Genomic DNA, 17703 nt, shown 5'->3' with positions numbered 1-17703 from the left:
AGAAGAGAATATAGAAACGGCTCACTTTCCCAGACAAATGAAACATGGAGAAGACAGCGGCCGGCGGCCTCTGCTTCTCTTCAAGTCCTCGGAAAGTTGGAATGTAACATCTTTAGAAAAACGGCCAAAGAACAAGCTGGCCTCAAGATCATTTGGCTCCTCCTTCATCTCATCTTCATCATATTTCATTACACATTTTATAGACTCACTAAATACTGAACAAACACATCTGTGCCAAAACATCATCTGTACACACACTCCAACTATGTCAATAAATAGAAAACACTAAAAACAGTGTTGTTGTCATTTCTGTCAGCTCAAAATTCTTCACTTCAAACAACGCGCGTGGCTACTGCCCGTGTTCAATATTTGAGTGTGTTTGTCGAGGGCAGTTCACTGTCTGCTGGTTTCATGATCAGCGTCACCACTATGGCCTGTGCACGCACTCCCCCTGCTGCTGCCACATATCAGTCCTTAATGGCAAAGGCTGATGAACATCCTGCCTTCAGCTCATTTCTACTTTGGGGTATGTAAAGATGTGGAGCATAATTCAAAACATAATGAAAAAGTTTATATACACAAAAACATTTGCTGACAATTTAGCTTTTAGCTACACACAGCAGGACTGGGGCTGAAATCTCTTTTATTTTGAAAGGATAAGGCTGATGATATTGCATATTTTTCATCCACAAATCTCAAGTGTGTGTGTGTGAAAAGTGTGTGTGTGTGTGTGTGTGTGTCACAGCCTGACATTTCTTCTTCCTGTGTCATAGAGCTCCATTAAATACACACACACACACTGTAGTTTATACTTAGTCCCACACACACTGTCCTGCTGTCACAAAATCTTACTAGAGCACCAAATGTGGATTAGTCCTCCGCTGAAAATCTTTCCTCCTGTTTGAGTAACAATACAAACTACAGAACTCACTGAGCCTGTTTTTGGACGATACATTTCTCAGTGATTAGAGTCTTAAAGTCTTCAGAAGGAACCATTGGGCGAGGGAGAAATATTGAGAGACAGACTAACATTGTTGATTTTGGGCAGATAAAAAAACAATACCAGCCTTATCCTTTACACGAGAGGACTTTTTGTGGCAGTCTGCCTGTTATGAGATATGCTGTGTGCAAATATTTTGGCCTAAAATTGGCACTAAAGCTTGGGGAGAAAAGGAGAATTTTTGTCAACTGGGGATCACAGACAGACATAGCAGTGTTTGGAGTCTACTTTTCAGCAAATCAGTACTTTCCTGACAATTCAGTTACTGTAGTACTTGAGATATTCTTCCTCAGGTAAAGAGCTGCTGACAAACACTGCCATCTTTGAGGGTCTAAAGTGAGAACTAGTCAGAAAGCTTCACAGCCTCTGGAACAAAAGTACCAGGACGTTAATTCGACTTTCATTTCACATCTTCTGCACTCCATTTGGAATGTTACATAGCAGCAAGGACGCAGAGACCCAACTTCGGGAGGGTCAGGTTGCAGGTATGACGTGAAATCTTTATCAGCTATCAAACAGCAGTAGAAGGTAGAGATGCTTCTGTTGAAATGTGTTTATAGCTTTCAAGTGTTTGCAGAGACACTGCAGCACCTTTTCCAGTCAGATTCAGCCAAAACTACGTGTGATCTTTGTTTAGAGGCATGTACCATTCTGTGAACGCGCCTGGTTCAAACCGACACTATGCTGGTCAGGTTCTGTTCATACTCCTGATGGAAAGCTAATGCGCATGTGGTTCTGTTCATTCACTAAACAGGTTTGTCAGTGTATGATCCTCAAAGACACGGGCAGGTGATAAAACTCGTGTCAAATGGAGCCCTGTGGCTGCACAGATATACTGAGGATCATTTGGGCTTTAAAAACCTTAGTAACGTGGGCAAAGATAGCAGCATCTGGAAGCTTGGAGCAGCAGATCGGATAAATCAATCAAACATGACTGGTGTTGGCTGTAGTAGAAAGAAGTGAGCCAGTGATCCAGCTGGCATGATCACCCTGTCATCATTAAGGTTGTAGAGGTGTTCTGGCTCAACGTTTAAGTTACGGTGTGATGGTGTGTGTTGTCTGTGAACAGATGTTGGCGTACATACTCCCTGTTCTCCCCTGTTATCAAACTAGATTGTCTTCATTTGTGGGACTCAACTACAAATGTACAGGCCCATGCAACACATGCACTGGCTCCATTTACTTCCCAACCCCATGCCACTTTAAAATCTACAAGCCTTTTTTTATATTCCTAAAAGGTGGAGGCCATTCTTAGTGAAGAAAAGAACAAAGTGGAAACATCTTCTTTGCCTTTTTGCATGCAAATACAGCACAGTGATGTGGAGAAGGAATAACTATCACTTACAGAAAGCACAAGGCCGAAACAATAGACGGTTAACGGCATCAGTTAGATTGCTGGTTAATGACATGAAGGATCGGGATATCTTCACAACGAATGAGGACCTACGACACACGACAGAACATGACCTCATGCACCTCAGCCTGCTACAAGTTAAGCTGTTATACAGCACGCGCCGTTTGGCAAATACAAAAAACATTTTTGGTGAAATTGTTCAGATTCTAACTCGCTGTGCGAACAGTGTGCTAACATTAGACTTGTTTTTAATACAAAGGGTTCAGCACTGTTTCCTCTCAGCACTGCCCTGCTTTAACTTCAGAAAGTCACAACAGCAACCTTTAGGCTTACACGACCTTCACTCCAAACAATGATAAATATTTTAAAAACACAAAACCAGCTTCTTTACAATTACTTGACATGAGTTAAGTTTGGAGGCTGCAGTTTAATCCTTACATTTGGATGATCTACAGCCCCTCTGTCATTTCTTTAGTCTTACATGATGCTTATATTTACGAGGCTGAGACTCAGAATGGAGATTTTACACTGCGTTAAACTCTCTGCTTTATCTATGTGAACATTTTCATGTTACGTTTGCTTCCACGAGTAACAATTAAATGAGACGTGAGCTTGTATGTGCCAAATCAGTTATTTCATTACCTGTAAAAAAACAGAAAGACAACTGGGAGGCTCTGGCAGTTGAGTCTGTATGTACATGTATGCCAGTTTTGCCCCATGCGAAGATGTTAGTAGGCTTCCAGTGAATCATCCCAAAATAGGCTCTGCACGTCCAGCATGGTCGCCAGCTCCAAAATATGCTTCTGTAGAAGGCTGCTCTCCACCGTGTCCTGTTTGGGGAGCTCAGGGTACGACTCTGGGAAGCTCCGGGACTCCTGAAAGAACAACAAAACACACACCTGTCAAAGAAATACTCAGTTAATCAGACCCCCTCAACCCAACCAACCACAGACAACACAAGAAATGACTTTGTGGTTTATTAAAGGTCCAGTGCAATCTCCTCACATCACCCACACCTTCTTAGTGTAAAGGAGAAACAACACTTAAAGGCTCTGTCTGGAGTCAGTGTTTAGTTTGTCTGTTCTGGGCTACCATAAAAACACAGTGTTTCAACATGGTGGGCTCTATTAAAGAAGACCCACTCCCACTGTAGATATAAAAGGAGAATTTTTAAGTGACAAAAACAAAAAGATTTTTATTTTCAGGTGATTATACATGCATGAAAACATAGTTATGAATATTATATCCCATGTCTGCCTTATTCTGAAAATAAAGGCCCCAAATCTAACATACTGCACCTTCAAGATCTCAATAAAAACAGAGACTGTCATTAATCTCATCAGTTTACAACCAGGAAACACCAGAAATGGATACAAACTCCAAATAATAAAAGAATATATTGAGTAATAAGTAATAAAATAAATAAATAAGATCAAATCAATAAATAAAGTTTAATTCAAAGCCAGACAAAAAGACAGGTCTTAAGTTTATCAGATATCTCTGTCTTGTCCACTTCTAATGTTTGCTTATCAAAACTACAAAACCATGACTAGCCTATACATGAATACTGTGCTATGTCACATTTATTACATGTACAGAAAACTCCAAATTGTTGACTGTGTTGGTGGACTGGCTGCCATGTTGATTCTTACTTTGAAATTTTGAATTTGATCGTCTTAATTTGCTGCTTCAGAAGCACTTCACACTGTTGTCAGTGTTTGGTCACAGGAAGGCTGGAGTCAGATTTCAGGTGAAGAAGTGTGCTGTGCTCCACATACACATGACTGGACACAAACAGCTGGTTGTTGGGTGGTTAAAAGGCTCAAAAATACAGTTTACAGCTTGTAGGTGTATCACCAGCATCACCTGTGTTGCTGGTGATGCACCTGAAGTGTGCATGACGTGTGTGTTCAGTGCATTGTATTGTGTTTGCCCTGTGCCTGTGTACCAGGACAGACCCTGCTCTTGATTACATGATGTATTTTTGCCATTCAAATAAACAAAGCATTTTGGTGAGGAAAAGTAGAGCGGCGTTGACTGACCCGAAACAGTTTATGCAGTCTGAGCGCAGCCGAGCAGAACACAAAGCGGATGAGCAGCAGCCGAAGGAACTCGTCACCAAAGAATTGTAAAAAAGCTTGATCTGTGGAGACAGCCAAGACAATAAGGTAATCAACAGATTAGCTGATCAACAGATATCGATATGAACTATTTCAATCACTAAATAAAGCAACCGTGGCAAACGCTCACTGAATTTTCTCATTTTTCTCATTTTACTCCCTCTGCTATCAGACATTACTTTACCATGACTGCCTTGAAAAAATAAAATGAAATATAAACATGGTCCACTCTAAACTTTCTACACTAGCAGAGAGAAAGAGATATGCTACCTATGGTCCGTGATCGAGTTATCATCTGACCGATGTCACGGTAGACTTTGCGAAGAAACTCCTGCGCTCTCTCCCACAGTCCTCGCCGCACGCTGTTCAAGCCGCACACTGAGGAGAAGGCCAGGAGTGGACTGTAGAGGAACATAGTGAAGAGGCTCCCACGCTGAGACTGATCTGAAGGTGAGCACAGGTAAGAGGTGACAACATGACACAGGGTTTCTCTCCATGATCACATAAACACAACTGCATATGACTGCATAAAATGTGACTGCTTGAGATATTTTAACACCCAAATAACTCAGAAGAGAGAAGAATCTCTATTTCAGTGTATCCACAAACACTCACTAGAGAACCAAATGTGAATGATTTCCTCCTGTTTGAGTAAAGTTTTATTAAAACTACACTGAGCAGCTTCAGGAAATCACAGAGGCTTCCTGTGTGACTAACTCTGTATTTGTGTTTTTAAAGATTACACAGACTAATAAAGGGTAGGGTCATCAGAAAAGCTTAAGAGGCAGGCTAACACACTGTTAGCTTTATACTTATCCTTTAATAAACTGTTGTCAGAGTGACACATACCTTGAACACTTTTGGGATATACTGTAGGTGATAGTAGGCACACCAGAGGCTGGCCAAACAGATTAGTGAAATTCTATTAGGAGAAAGAAGAGACAGAAGAAGTCATGTTAATTATGAGAATATACAATGCTTGTACACACAACTATCACTGGATTATTTTGATACTGAAGAAAACCAAGTAGTGGAGTTATAAGGAGCATCTGTTATAGCAGTTTAACAGACATTCAATGACATCCTGCCCACTGAATCTAAAAATGCATGTTTAAATTTGATGCACATTACCCCGCACCCACCCCCAACTCTCCTGTCACACTGAACTTAACCTATTCGTGTACCTTGTAGGCTGAGCTGTTTGAAGAATCCACAATGACAAACAGTGGCTTCCGGGTGAAAGGGAATAAATCTCCGGGATGAAGGCTGCAACGTCACAAACAGGTTCATGTTAAGAGGTTACATTCTATTCCAGCAGGTCCTCGCTGAGCTGAAGCATCCTGCAGGTGGATTTGTAGTCGGTTGTTCCCAGGTTGCTGGTTGTGTACACATGGTCAGACTGAGAGTGTTACTAACACAGAGAGTGGGCAGAGTGAGTCAGATATATGTTATTTGTCATTAGTCACAACCAGCAAAAAGACGTGTGCTCCTCTTGGGTTACATCCAACACTCAACACTGACTCAACTATACATGAACACAGGAAGCATCAGGAATCGTCAGGTACACTTTCACATTTCATTCACAACAAACGAACCTTCTTCCAGTTTGAAATATTACTATAATCTCTATTTCTAGCTGGGTCCTAAATGCACTAAATGACTTCCCCCGAAGGATACAGAAACAACAGACTGACACCATTCACAAAATTAAAGACCGCTGTGTGCAGAAATTGAGCCAAGTAAGCCAAAAGCAAAAGAACATTATATAAATATGTGTTATAAATTACATACGTATTATACACTAGACCTCCTCATATCAGACAGATACAAAATAAGACAATTGCAACTGGCAGGTTCAAAATAAACAAGGCTCCAAGCAGCGATGGTTTTCCTGCAGAAGGAGCTGAACCCAGTGCATCTAAGAACCTTCAGCCCCATCATGGAAAGAGGAGATCATTGCAGGTATTATGTACTGTAAAATGCATTACTTGATGTAAAGTGTAACCTCCTCCAAGCAGTTTTGATGTTTAAACACAATAAACATTAAAGTGAAAAAGAGAGAAAGATGAATCATCTCTCACCAGTGCATTTCTTTCTGGGCCTGATTCCTCTTCTGTACCGTCTCTCCGTTCACCACGTCTCGATTTGTGTTCGTGAGAACTCCACCAAAATCATAAGGTCCTACAGGAAATGTTTCAAAATAAAAGCTGAACTGCTTCAACTTTAAAAAGGAGCAATATGTGAGATTTGAAGAATGAGAATTTAAACATTCAACACATAAACCCAACCTGAAGAGGTAACAGTTCTGATGTTATGTCACAGACATCTATGTTTTGTGCTACTGAAATTAGCATGCTACCCAGCTACCTAGTGCCAGTAATACTACTAGTGCCTCCAGAGGCGATAGTGAGTCACTGAACGGGAGGGATGTTCGCAGTTTAAACAGTTTGGTATCATGTCCACATTAGAACAATGTACAGTCTAATATTGAACACGTTACCTTCATAATCTGAGTGCCCAGTAGGAAAGACTCCAGTAGCTGACAGGTAGACGAGCAAAACGCTGTTGGCAGGCAATTCCTGGAAAATAGATATGGAATGATAAAGCAAGATGATGCAGCAAAGTAATAATCTGAGTACGTTAAATGTAAGTGCTGCACAAACTTCATGAAGTGATGTAAATATACAAGATTATAAAAGAATTATGGGAAAATGACTTGAATCTTTGTCACAGCTGATGTTCACTGGTTGTGGAAAATAAAATACAGGATACCTACCACTTCTTGAACATTACATTCAAGTACCAAAACGTATCAATTCAAGTACTTTCATTGACCCATTATGATTTTTGTTTATTTTCAAAAACCTTCAAGGCCCTAATTTTTAACCTTTTAACTTAATTTAAAATTCACAAGCTTTCAAGGATTTCAAGGACCACCTGGTGGTCCCAGCAGGGTAGCAGAAGATTTCAGAATGGACGACTCTGCCTCACCCCTCTTCAAAATGATTCTTCCAGGGAATGTGCTCCTGGGGACAGAGCATGAACAACAGAGACTGCTGCGAAATAGACCCTGAAAATTCATTCTGCCCGCTCAAGGGCCATACATGTAGCTTCAGGGTTTTGGCTTCCAAAAAAAGAGCTGACGTTAGAGGATGCGTCCAGCCTGGTCTGGCAGACCTACGGTCGGTGCCAAAAGTGTGGGTGGAAATTCTGGCGGCCTTGCATCTCCGGCAGGAAAAGAACAACCTTTACCGTTTCCAGCAAGAGGTCAGCCGGGCTCTTAGACTCAGTCATAGCTGGAGACTGATAAGACTTTGGCACTTCTTATTAGGGTGATGAGCAACTCTACTGCCTGTGGGTGGATAATCAGCCAACAGTTGGGCTCATCTTCATCAAATCATCTAAGCCATGCTCTACAGCACCATTTAGGATGCTCAGTGCATAGTGGGGTTCAGTACCCTCCCCCAGTTGTGCCCAAGATCTCTGCTCTTTTGGTAGAGTTGTTGCTGAGCTTCCCCTGAGCAGGGCCTCAACAGAAAAATCACCAGGACAGTCCCTACCAACCAGGCAGTCAGTAGCAATCTCTGCCTTCTGCATGCTTGTGACTCTAAAAGGTGAGAACCACTGGTTTGGATAACCACTTACATATGGCGGTAAAAAGCTGATCATCTAAACATATCACAAACCAGCACTTGTAATCCTTGAGCATGACAGAATCTGTACATCTGTTTGTTGAGAACTCTTAATATCTAAGAGGAAAGCATTAACTTAAGGGAACCCAGAGTGCCTTGATGGCTGAAGTGAATACTGACCTTAAAAGAGGCAGACAGGAAAGTAAAAAGCTGGCTGAATGTTGGCTTGTAGAGCAAGTACTTGTGTGGGTTTTCTCTCTTAGCCGGCTTCTCGTTGGGTTCCTGTGTGTGAAACGTGAAAACGTTTGAAATAATTACTGCTCATATCTAAGTTCAAGTTTACGTTATGTAACACAGGGTAACCAGTCTTCTAGGAGATGACTGTGTATTTGTTCATCACGTTTGTCACCCAAAATTAGTCAGACACCACTAGGGAATGATGCAACTCTTAAGGGAACAATGCATCTCACTCTGCACTCAATTATAGTTTAATTACAGCACTGCTGTTACAGGCCAAACATGATGACATGCAGGTATTCACTACTGATTGGCCCTGAGAGAGACTGCATCATTTATGAGACATAACATGTTTACTGCTGCCTTGGTGGGAATATTCTGCTCTGATTTTTGAGATACGACTTCCTTGCATATATTGTGTATATAATAATAAAACAGGAAGTATGAACTGTGCGTCACAACAGATGATGACTTCTGTCTTTATGTTGCAAAAGCTTTCATCAACTTCCCACAGACTTGACACTCACCAGTGTTCCTTTCGAGGTCTGTGTGGCCAGGTTGACAGGTTCCCTCTCCAAAGCTTGAAGCATGCGGAACATATCGATGGTCAACTCGCTGAACTTCACCTGAAAAATAAAGAAAACACTGACATCATCTTATTTTTAGAGACTTGTAAGTTTGAGGTTTTTGTTTGAGCTGATGATAAATGTGAGCCTTCAGAGCAAAATCAGGACTGCCTTGATTGAAGAACTGAATTTAATTTGAATTAAAATACAAATAAGATTTTCATTTTTTGGTGAGTCAGATTATCATAGATTATCAGATTATTATAACCAACAGAGGACACTGCAACTAGTAGTTACACCTTATAAGCAGGAGGTGAAGAACATGTGTTACCATAGGCTGAGAGGATAAGTAAGTCACATCAGATATCCACCTGCTCGAAGTCTCTGCCTCTTAAAGGAAGTTTTTCTTTGCCAGTGTTGTCAAGTGCTTGCTCATGGTGGAAATTGTTAAGTCTCTGTAAGTAATATTATAAAGAGTACAGTCTAGACCTGCACTGTATGGAAAGAGTCATGGGATAACTGAAGTTATGATTTGATGCTGAGTAATATTAGTATTCATGAGTATGTTCACATTATATTATCATAACCTATATGGTAATCAAAACTTAAAGATTATTCCCCCTCCTCACATAACTGAGGATGGCAATTTCTTATCCATCTCAGCTGCTCAGCAGAGACACACATGGTTAGCACATCATTTCCTCGTGTCTGAGCAGATCTGTGAGGTATATGGGGAGAGGACATGAGTTGAGCTTCGGTGGTTCAGACAGAAATGACTTGATTCTCCATATAGACTTGTATTGTAAGTGTGTGTAATTAAAATCAATAACCTTTTCAGGATTTGTCATTATTTTTTTAAAATGAGTCACTGTTGATATGAATGATGATTCTGTTCTCGTCGGATGCCGATGACGAGAAACTTTGCTTCCTCATGGTGTCATGTTAGTGTTGTTGTTATAATCAGAATAAAAATGCACAGGCCCTATGCCTCTACCTTGTGTAAGAAACAGACAGTAAACTACACATTATAAAATCATGTATTGCTGTTATTATGGTCTGGAATGACATGTCACACATGTTGTCACTAAACTACTGATTGTGGTTAGAAAATAGACATTTTGAGGAGCAGTATATAGCATGCAACATGAATCTATTAGGACATGCACACCATCAAATATTGGTTTACACAACTGACAGACATTGTCCATACAGTTGTTATTATTATTCTACTATTATTCAAGATTAATATAAGATGAAACATCAGAGTGTTGCAAGTACTATGTTGAAAAGATATTCAGTGTTTGTTTGACTACAAGTTTTCTTCAATCAGAATGGTCGACAATGTGTGTGACGTGTTAGAAACTGTGAATTAGAATTAGTGGGTTAAAACCTGGTTGTTACAGTTGCCGATGATTAGTGCATCTGCAAGGACGAGCTGCCCAACCACCATGCCTTGTTCCAGTGCAGGCATGCTTCCCTCCTGCAACCGATTGCTGGTGACAACGACAGAGCTGTTGTCATTCAGGACTACCACTGGATCTGCCTGTTTAGCAGAGGGAGAGAAACACCAGTGAGCCACAGCTGATCCTATGTATCAGGGAGCAGGGACAGACTGTCAGTCCAGAAAGGTTGCATTAGAAAGTAGCCTGGTTAGTTGTCCAAACTGGACCCCATTTTAAATGCTAGCAGAGGAGACCAGCTGCAACGTAATCCTTATGGGTGAGCTTCATTTGAACTAAAAGTCACAGGTTAAAATGACTCTTTTTGTCAATAAAGTCCAGAGACTCTTTAACAAAGAAGGTCTGTCTCTGCAGGGATCGTTTCTATAATGTTGTCAGATACTTGTAATAATAATCTGAGCCTGTCAGACGTACATTGACGGTGCACAATTGCCTGTAAGGATTATGTTGCAGCTAGTTTCGTGGCTGTTTCATGCACAAAATCCAGGTTGAAAAAATACAGTGAAGTAAAGTTACTTTAGTGCAACATTGTGTACCATTTTCACCATAAAATAACAGATTTTAAATCAACGTGAAATCATATGGGTCTCATATGTGTGAATGGTGTCTCTGTCATTCATACGTCTTTTCTCACACTATGTAATGATCACCCACAAGAAGTACACTCTTTACGGCACAAAGTCACACACCAACAACTATTTGACTGATTTTGATGAAAGCTGCTGGGCTGACTGCTGTTGGACTAGTCAGTAATATTAGCTGCTGCTGCGTCTGCTGTTGTTAACCTTGTTGATGTTTGGCTGTTAGCAAAGTTGTCGACTCACTAGTTTCTGATCCTAAGTAATGTAATCAGGACAATTACACATGTACAGCTGAACATATTTACCACAGTGGAATTACACTCTGAAAGTAGCAGAGCCAAATCACAAAAGTACAGATTTCTACATAATGTTGCTTTATGGTTTTAGTTTCAGTAACTAATTTCAACCCCTGAGTTTAATTAGGCTTTGATTCTTCAGGATAATCTAATCAAACCAATCTGTGACATATGTAAGACACAACACTGAAAGCACTGAGCTATGCTACATCATGGAGAGTTGGTTACCTCTACAAACGCTGCCACCTCTTGTAGAACCAGATTCCATTCCAGTTGGTCCTCTGTGTTGAATCGCTGTGTGTAATCTTCGATCTCCTCAGATAACTCCTGCAGACAGACATGAAGATCCAGATGGTGTCATGCAAATTCACAAATCATATTTTCACAGCATTACATAAGTTTTGACTTGTGCTAAATTTATGAAATAAGGTCTCATACAAGTTTTATGAGGCAGGCTAACTTGCCCCAGTATTCTGAATGGGGGGGCTGCAATCAAAGCCAGTGTATTAGTTTCAAAGTCTCACTGGGGGATGCCCCCCCCACATGTATTCTCAGAATAACTCGTGTGGTCATGTTGAATCTGCTTGCCAAAGAGCGGCTCATGCTGGGTTATAATGAGGAGGTGGAGACAGCAGGTGAGGAGTTTCTGGTGTCACATGTCACTATGCATGGCATGGGGAAACCAAAAATGTCACGGTCCCCCCTTCACGGTGGAAGACCCCCAGTCCCACTGACAGTGGAAAAAAAATACTCCAACTCAAAGAGGAAGCTACGTAACGTCTCTCAGTGTGTGCTGAGTTTTGGAAGTTGTTGTGCCAGGTTTGGCACAGTTTGCCCTGCTCGCAGGCTGTTGGGAGGTGATCAGCCCTGCTGGTGGTGAGCCTGGGCTCTCTCAAACTAGACCCTGTGCAACAGAGCCACAGCACGATCCCAGTCTGTGTGACAATCTGAGAAATAAGCATATTTCCTGACAGAAGTCATGAAACGGGTCATAGTTCTGACCAGAGTGGTGACAAGGACTATTTCAGTCTGCTTGGCTGGAGTAGGGTGTTCGAGGGCAAAACTGTGAAGACTGTGAATGGAGTTTGGAGCAGTGTCAAATATTCCCATATTAACTCGAATAGTTATCTTCCCTCCATCTCTTCAGTTACACATGCAGACTGGCAAAGTGATACTGTGAAACATTGCACATGCAGATTTTAGATGTGGATTTGCTGTCAGGGGCAATCCCATGCATGTGGAATAGTAAACTCAACATGATAGAGTAAATTAGATTGGTGGCGCAAAGGTAGACCATTTTTTCCAAGCAAAACAGAATGTTCAGTTTGATATGTAACTTTCTTTACTTCAGTCTTCACTATGAATTCAATACTTATTGTTAAAGTTAGCTGAATACACTTCAAGAATGTAGAAGTTCTAGTACATGTGTAACACGAATGCTGGACCCTAAAACGTGTACGGATGCAGCAATTAACCAATTCATTATTAACTGCAGTTAAAAAAAAAAAAACATCAGGTTTCTGTCAGTGCAATTTAAACAAACAGAAACAAAGCAGGAAAAGGAGCACTATGAATTAAACCCTCACTAAAACAATATGTAAACCTATCAAGAGCAGAACTAAGAAGTGAGCACAATTGTTTAATTGTTTAATTAGGTGCATTGCTGTGAAAAATGATAATGCAACTAGAAAATTTCTAAAGAAATTTTGAGTGTGCGTGACTCTGGCCCCGTCGTCCCCATGCATTATTACTGACACTGCTCAGCAAATTTAGTACTAGAAAAGAAATTTTGAGAGTGACGAGTGGGCTGTTGCTGGGGGTCTGTATCCAAAAAGCACACCTCAAACAGTCATTTTTAACATGTTTATTTAGACACAGGAGCAGCTAGCGCTTACATGCTAGCAATTAACATTAGCATTTTAGCATTAGCATGTTAACAATGATGGACTAGCAGTTAACATTAGCATGTTAGCATTAGCATGTTAACACTGATGCGCTAGCATTTAACATTACCATGTTAGCATTAACATGTTAATATTAGCATGTTAGCATTAGCATGTTAACGCTGATGCGCTAGCAGTTAACATTAGTATGTTAGCATTAGCATGTTAGCATTTGCATGTTAACATTAGCATGTTAACACTGATGCGTTAGCAGTTAACATTAGCATGTTAACATTAACATGTTAGCATTAACATGTGTTTAATTCCGAGTGGCTAATGTTAATTAGCATTAGCATGTTAGTAATCAACATGTACTTAATTCCTAGTTGCTAATGTTAATTAGCACTAATTTTAGCATTGGTCGCTAATGTTTGCAAATAGCATGTCTTTACAGCTTGCGCTAACGCTCTGCTGTCTCTGTCTGCCATTTTACACAGACAGGTTCAAATTAAGTGCCAAGAACTACTAAAATGGCTACTCTGCTTCTGTCTGCTGGCCCCTCCCCCCTCTTCTCCTTCAAGCAGGCTGAGGTTGCCAAGCAACCAGGACCAACTGTAATCAGGGGAGCAGTTTGCACCTGTCAGAATGTCAGTTAGAGACTGAGAGAAAATGCTGAGACCTCCTCTCGAACAGGAAGGACATCTGGCCAAACCGTAATTCCAATCATTGAACCGACATAACCTGAGGCACGATGAGACCTTCCTGATCGTTTTACATATTCGTTTTGTGTCGATAAATGAAGAAATGTGCCCTCAGGAGCAAGAGAGAGAAACGTTACTTCTGCCTTTCTCCAGAAAATTTCGCTCCTTTTTTAACATTGGAGTCTATGAGGCTGTTGGCGGGAGTAGTCGATCAATCAGCCTGTATGGAGCCAAAACTATATAGGAGACAGCTTCAACAGTGTTATCACTGCGATCACCTCGAATTTTCCTACATTTGAGGGGATAATCATGTCTGTAGCTGGGCATTTGAGGCCAGGGTAGTGAAATCCGTTTTATTTTTTCACTGATTTTTCTCTCCCCTCTCCACTCTAACGATGACATCACGCACTCTAGGTCTGGAGAGTTCTCGCAATACACACTTCTCGCAATACACACCCATTCATTTTTTGGCTTCGTAATTGTCGATTGCCGAAACTCTTAGAAAAGACATAGCACACATGTCCCGGCCGTGCCGCACGTTTCGATACCCGTTTTGTGTATGTGCGACAAAAACTCTGGGAGGAGTAGCGAACCATAAGCGCGGTGGATAACATATAGTGTGCGCTTTGCACGCACACTCAACTAGAAAAATTTCTAAAGAAATTTTGAGTGTGCCTGACTCTGGCCCCGTCGTCCCCATGCATTATTACTGACACTGCTCAGCAAATTCAGTACTAGAAAAGAAATTTTGAGAGTGACGAGTGGGCTGTTGCTGGGGGTCTGTATTCAAAAAGCACACCTCAAACAGTCATTTTTAACATGTTTATTTAGACACAGGAGCAGCTAGCGCTTACGTGCTAGCAATTAACATTAGCATTTTTAGCTAGCAGTTACCATTAACATGTTAGCATTAGCATTTTAGCATTAGCATGTTAATGATGATGGATTAGCAGTTAACATTAACATGTTAGCATTAGCATGTTAGCGCTGATGGGCTAGCAGTTAACATTAGCATGTTAGCATTAACATGTTAACATTAGCATGTTAGCGCTCATGCGCTAGCATGTTAGCATTACTATGTTAGCATTAGCATTTTAGCATTAGCATGTTAACGCTGAAGCGCTAGCAGTTAACATTAGCATGTTAACATTAGCATGTTAGCATTTGCATGTTAACATTAGCATGTTAGCATTAACATGTTAACGGTGATGCGCTAGCAATTACCATTAGCATGATAACATTAACATGTTAACATTAACATGTTAACGCTGATGCACTAGCAATTAACATTACCATGTTGGCATTACCATGTTAACATTAGCATGTATTTAATTCCTAGTGTCTAATGGTAATTATCATTACCATGTTAACGAGCTAGCTGCTCTGCTGTCTCTGTCTGCCATTTTAGACAGACAAGTTCAAATTAAGTGCCAAGAACTACTAAAATGGCTGCCGCTCGGCTTCTGGTGGCCCCTCCCCCCTCTCTTCCTTCAAGCAGGCTGAGGTTGCCAAGCAACCAGGACCAACTGTAATCAGGGGAGCAGTTTGCACCTGTTAGAATGTCAGTTAGAGACTGAGAGAAAATGCTGAGAACTCCTCTCGAAAAGGAAGGACTTCTGGCCAAACCGTAATTCCAATCATTGAACCGGCTTAACCTGAGGCACGATGAGACCTTCCTGATCGTTTTACATATTCGTTTTGTGTCGATAAATGAAGAAATGTGCCCTCAGGAGCAAGAGAGAGAAACGTTACTTCTGCCTTTCTCCAGAAAATTTCCCTCCTTTTTTAACATGGGAGTCTATGAGGCTGTTGGCGGGAGTAGTCGATCAATGAGCACGTACGGAGCCAAAACTATATGTCTGACAGCTTTGGCAGGCGAATGTGAGTGATACAACAAATTTTGCTATGTTTCTATGTATAAATTGTGTCTGTAGTGGCTCATTTGAGGCCACGGTAGTCAAATACGTTTTATTTTTTCACTGATTTTTCTCCCTGCTCCTCACTCAAGCTGATGATGTCATCCACTCTAGCTCAAACATTCCGCCACATACACACCCATTATAAACCCAGAAATTTGACTAAAAACCTGCTCAACTTTGAGCCTTGATACTTTAAAAACGGTAAAAGCTGTCGATGAGTGTAGTGAATCCCTGAAGATAAGGGAAGCATACCTACGTTTTAAAGTTTAAACGAAGTCTCTCGGTGAAAGTATGCCAGAGCAGTTCATTGTTGAAAATGTCTGTTAAAATGTTTTTTTTTTTCGGGCCTCCCCATTCATTCCTTATGGGAAATATTTCGCAATAAATTCGCAATAAATTCGCGAAAAACATACGAAACTCTTAGAAAAGTCATAGCAATCGATTCCCAGCCGAGCCGGTCGTTTTGATACCTGTTTTGTGTATGTGAGACAAAAACTCTGGGAGGAGTAGCGTGACAAAAAAGGGCGGAAGAATAAGCTTAATAATAAACGCGGTGGATAACATATAGTGTGCGCCTTGCACGCACACTCAATAATTGTGAAACCCTGCCTTTTAGAGAGATAATCACACCATCTGAATCTATAATTGTTGCATCCCTACACACACCTACACATCTGTCAGCTAAACCACGTGTCATTGGTAAACACACATAAGAAACCAGAGCTGGATGCAGCCCCCTGTGTCTGGTTTCCACACTGGACACACTACACTGGAGTGGTTTTTCACAAGAAAACTGTGTGTGCTGGCAGAGAAGTTGGTTTGTCTCAACACCAACAATCAGCTGAAGGTATGTATTACAGCTGCAGTTGTACAGGAATTATCCACTGCCCAGCAGCTGCTCTGTGCACCGTTGGACAGACCTCCAGGCCTGAAAAGAGCTCAAGCGATTGCTCTAATGGTCCATTTAAATTCATTAGAAATATGCTTCATTTGTCTTAATGGTTCATTTTTGGTAGGTGGGTGAGGTGCTCTAATTTCTACAGTAAGATTTATGCTAATTAGGAGCACCCTGGTGTGATAATTATGGAAACTAAGCCAACATGAACAACCTTTCTCTTCTGTATTTCTTTTGTTTATCCTAATGTACCACAAATGTACTGAACTGTGACCCTAAAACTGATGTATGCACTACACCATGAATTACACCATTACAACCCTGTGGTGTATTTTCCAAGTTAGGGAAACTTACTGACCCCTTAAAAGGCTCCATACAAAGCGGCTCACCCCGTGGGCCTGGCCCATAAGGAGAGCAACTACTACACTATAGACAGAAAGAGAATCCTCCACCCGGTCCCTCTGTGGCTGTAAGAGTGTTTGATGAATGTTTGTTGAAGTGCAGGGAAATCTTTTCTGGATCTGAAGCATTTTATGTGGGAGGTGGTGGTCTGTCAGAAAGAATGGCAGGTTTAGCGGTGCTTCCTTATTCCATAGTGAGACAATGAAATTAATGCTGTGAATGCAACATGTAATACCCAGTGTGTGTGTGTGGTGTGTGTGTGTGTGCTTCCATACCTTTACCAACACTTTGACTAGGTCCATCTTGTTCAACAGTAAACACACGACTATGTAGCGAGCGTAATATCGAAGCTTCTTCACTACTAATTCTGGTCTGATGAAGACAAGAGAAGACAAAACAAACTTGTGAAGTTAAATAAATCCACATTGTAGTCTACTGCTGAGAATGGTCTGTGCATATAAATTACCATCTCAGTTTTTTATGCCAGTGTCTGTGGTTGAGACATTAACATAACTTTCTTAATGTCAACACTGAACACACACACTTTTTTGTTTATTTTGACTCAGTTCCACACACACCATCCTGCTGCCACTGTCATGTTCTGAGTGATGCATATATACTTTTATACATAATATAACAGAAGCACACACAGAGCTG

The 17703-nt window shown here is 41.0% G+C and overlaps 1 protein-coding gene across 2 annotated transcripts in view; it reads right to left on the bottom strand.

The window, feature by feature from the left end:
- Positions 1 to 17703, bottom strand: part of scai (suppressor of cancer cell invasion) — a 30394-nt gene that overhangs the window by 2538 nt on the left and 10153 nt on the right. The window contains exons 6-17 of one of the 2 annotated variants that reach the window (XR_003463534.1): positions 17322 to 17418; positions 11475 to 11573; positions 10300 to 10452; positions 8871 to 8969; positions 8287 to 8388; positions 6975 to 7053; positions 6556 to 6655; positions 5659 to 5740; positions 5324 to 5396; positions 4745 to 4918; positions 4397 to 4497; positions 2997 to 3229 (exon numbers count right to left, since the gene is read on the bottom strand). Coding sequence is in view for 1 of the 2 variants with exons in the window: in XM_027286639.1 (XP_027142440.1) it covers positions 3083 to 3229; positions 4397 to 4497; positions 4745 to 4918; positions 5324 to 5396; positions 5659 to 5740; positions 6556 to 6655; positions 6975 to 7053; positions 8287 to 8388; positions 8871 to 8969; positions 10300 to 10452; positions 11475 to 11573; positions 17322 to 17418 (1306 nt within the window). In the remaining variant the exon portion in view is untranslated. Of the gene's footprint in view, positions 1 to 798; positions 3230 to 4396; positions 4498 to 4744; positions 4919 to 5323; positions 5397 to 5658; positions 5741 to 6555; positions 6656 to 6974; positions 7054 to 8286; positions 8389 to 8870; positions 8970 to 10299; positions 10453 to 11474; positions 11574 to 17321; positions 17419 to 17703 lie in introns of those variants that run through there. The other variant, XM_027286639.1, reaches the window with a different exon arrangement.

Source organism: Larimichthys crocea, chromosome I (assembly GCF_000972845.2).
Source record: "Larimichthys crocea isolate SSNF chromosome I, L_crocea_2.0, whole genome shotgun sequence".
Classification (NCBI taxonomy): Eukaryota; Metazoa; Chordata; class Actinopteri; family Sciaenidae; genus Larimichthys; species Larimichthys crocea.
The sequence above is the reverse complement of the archived record's forward strand: the minus strand, read 5'-3'. Positions and strand labels throughout refer to the sequence as shown.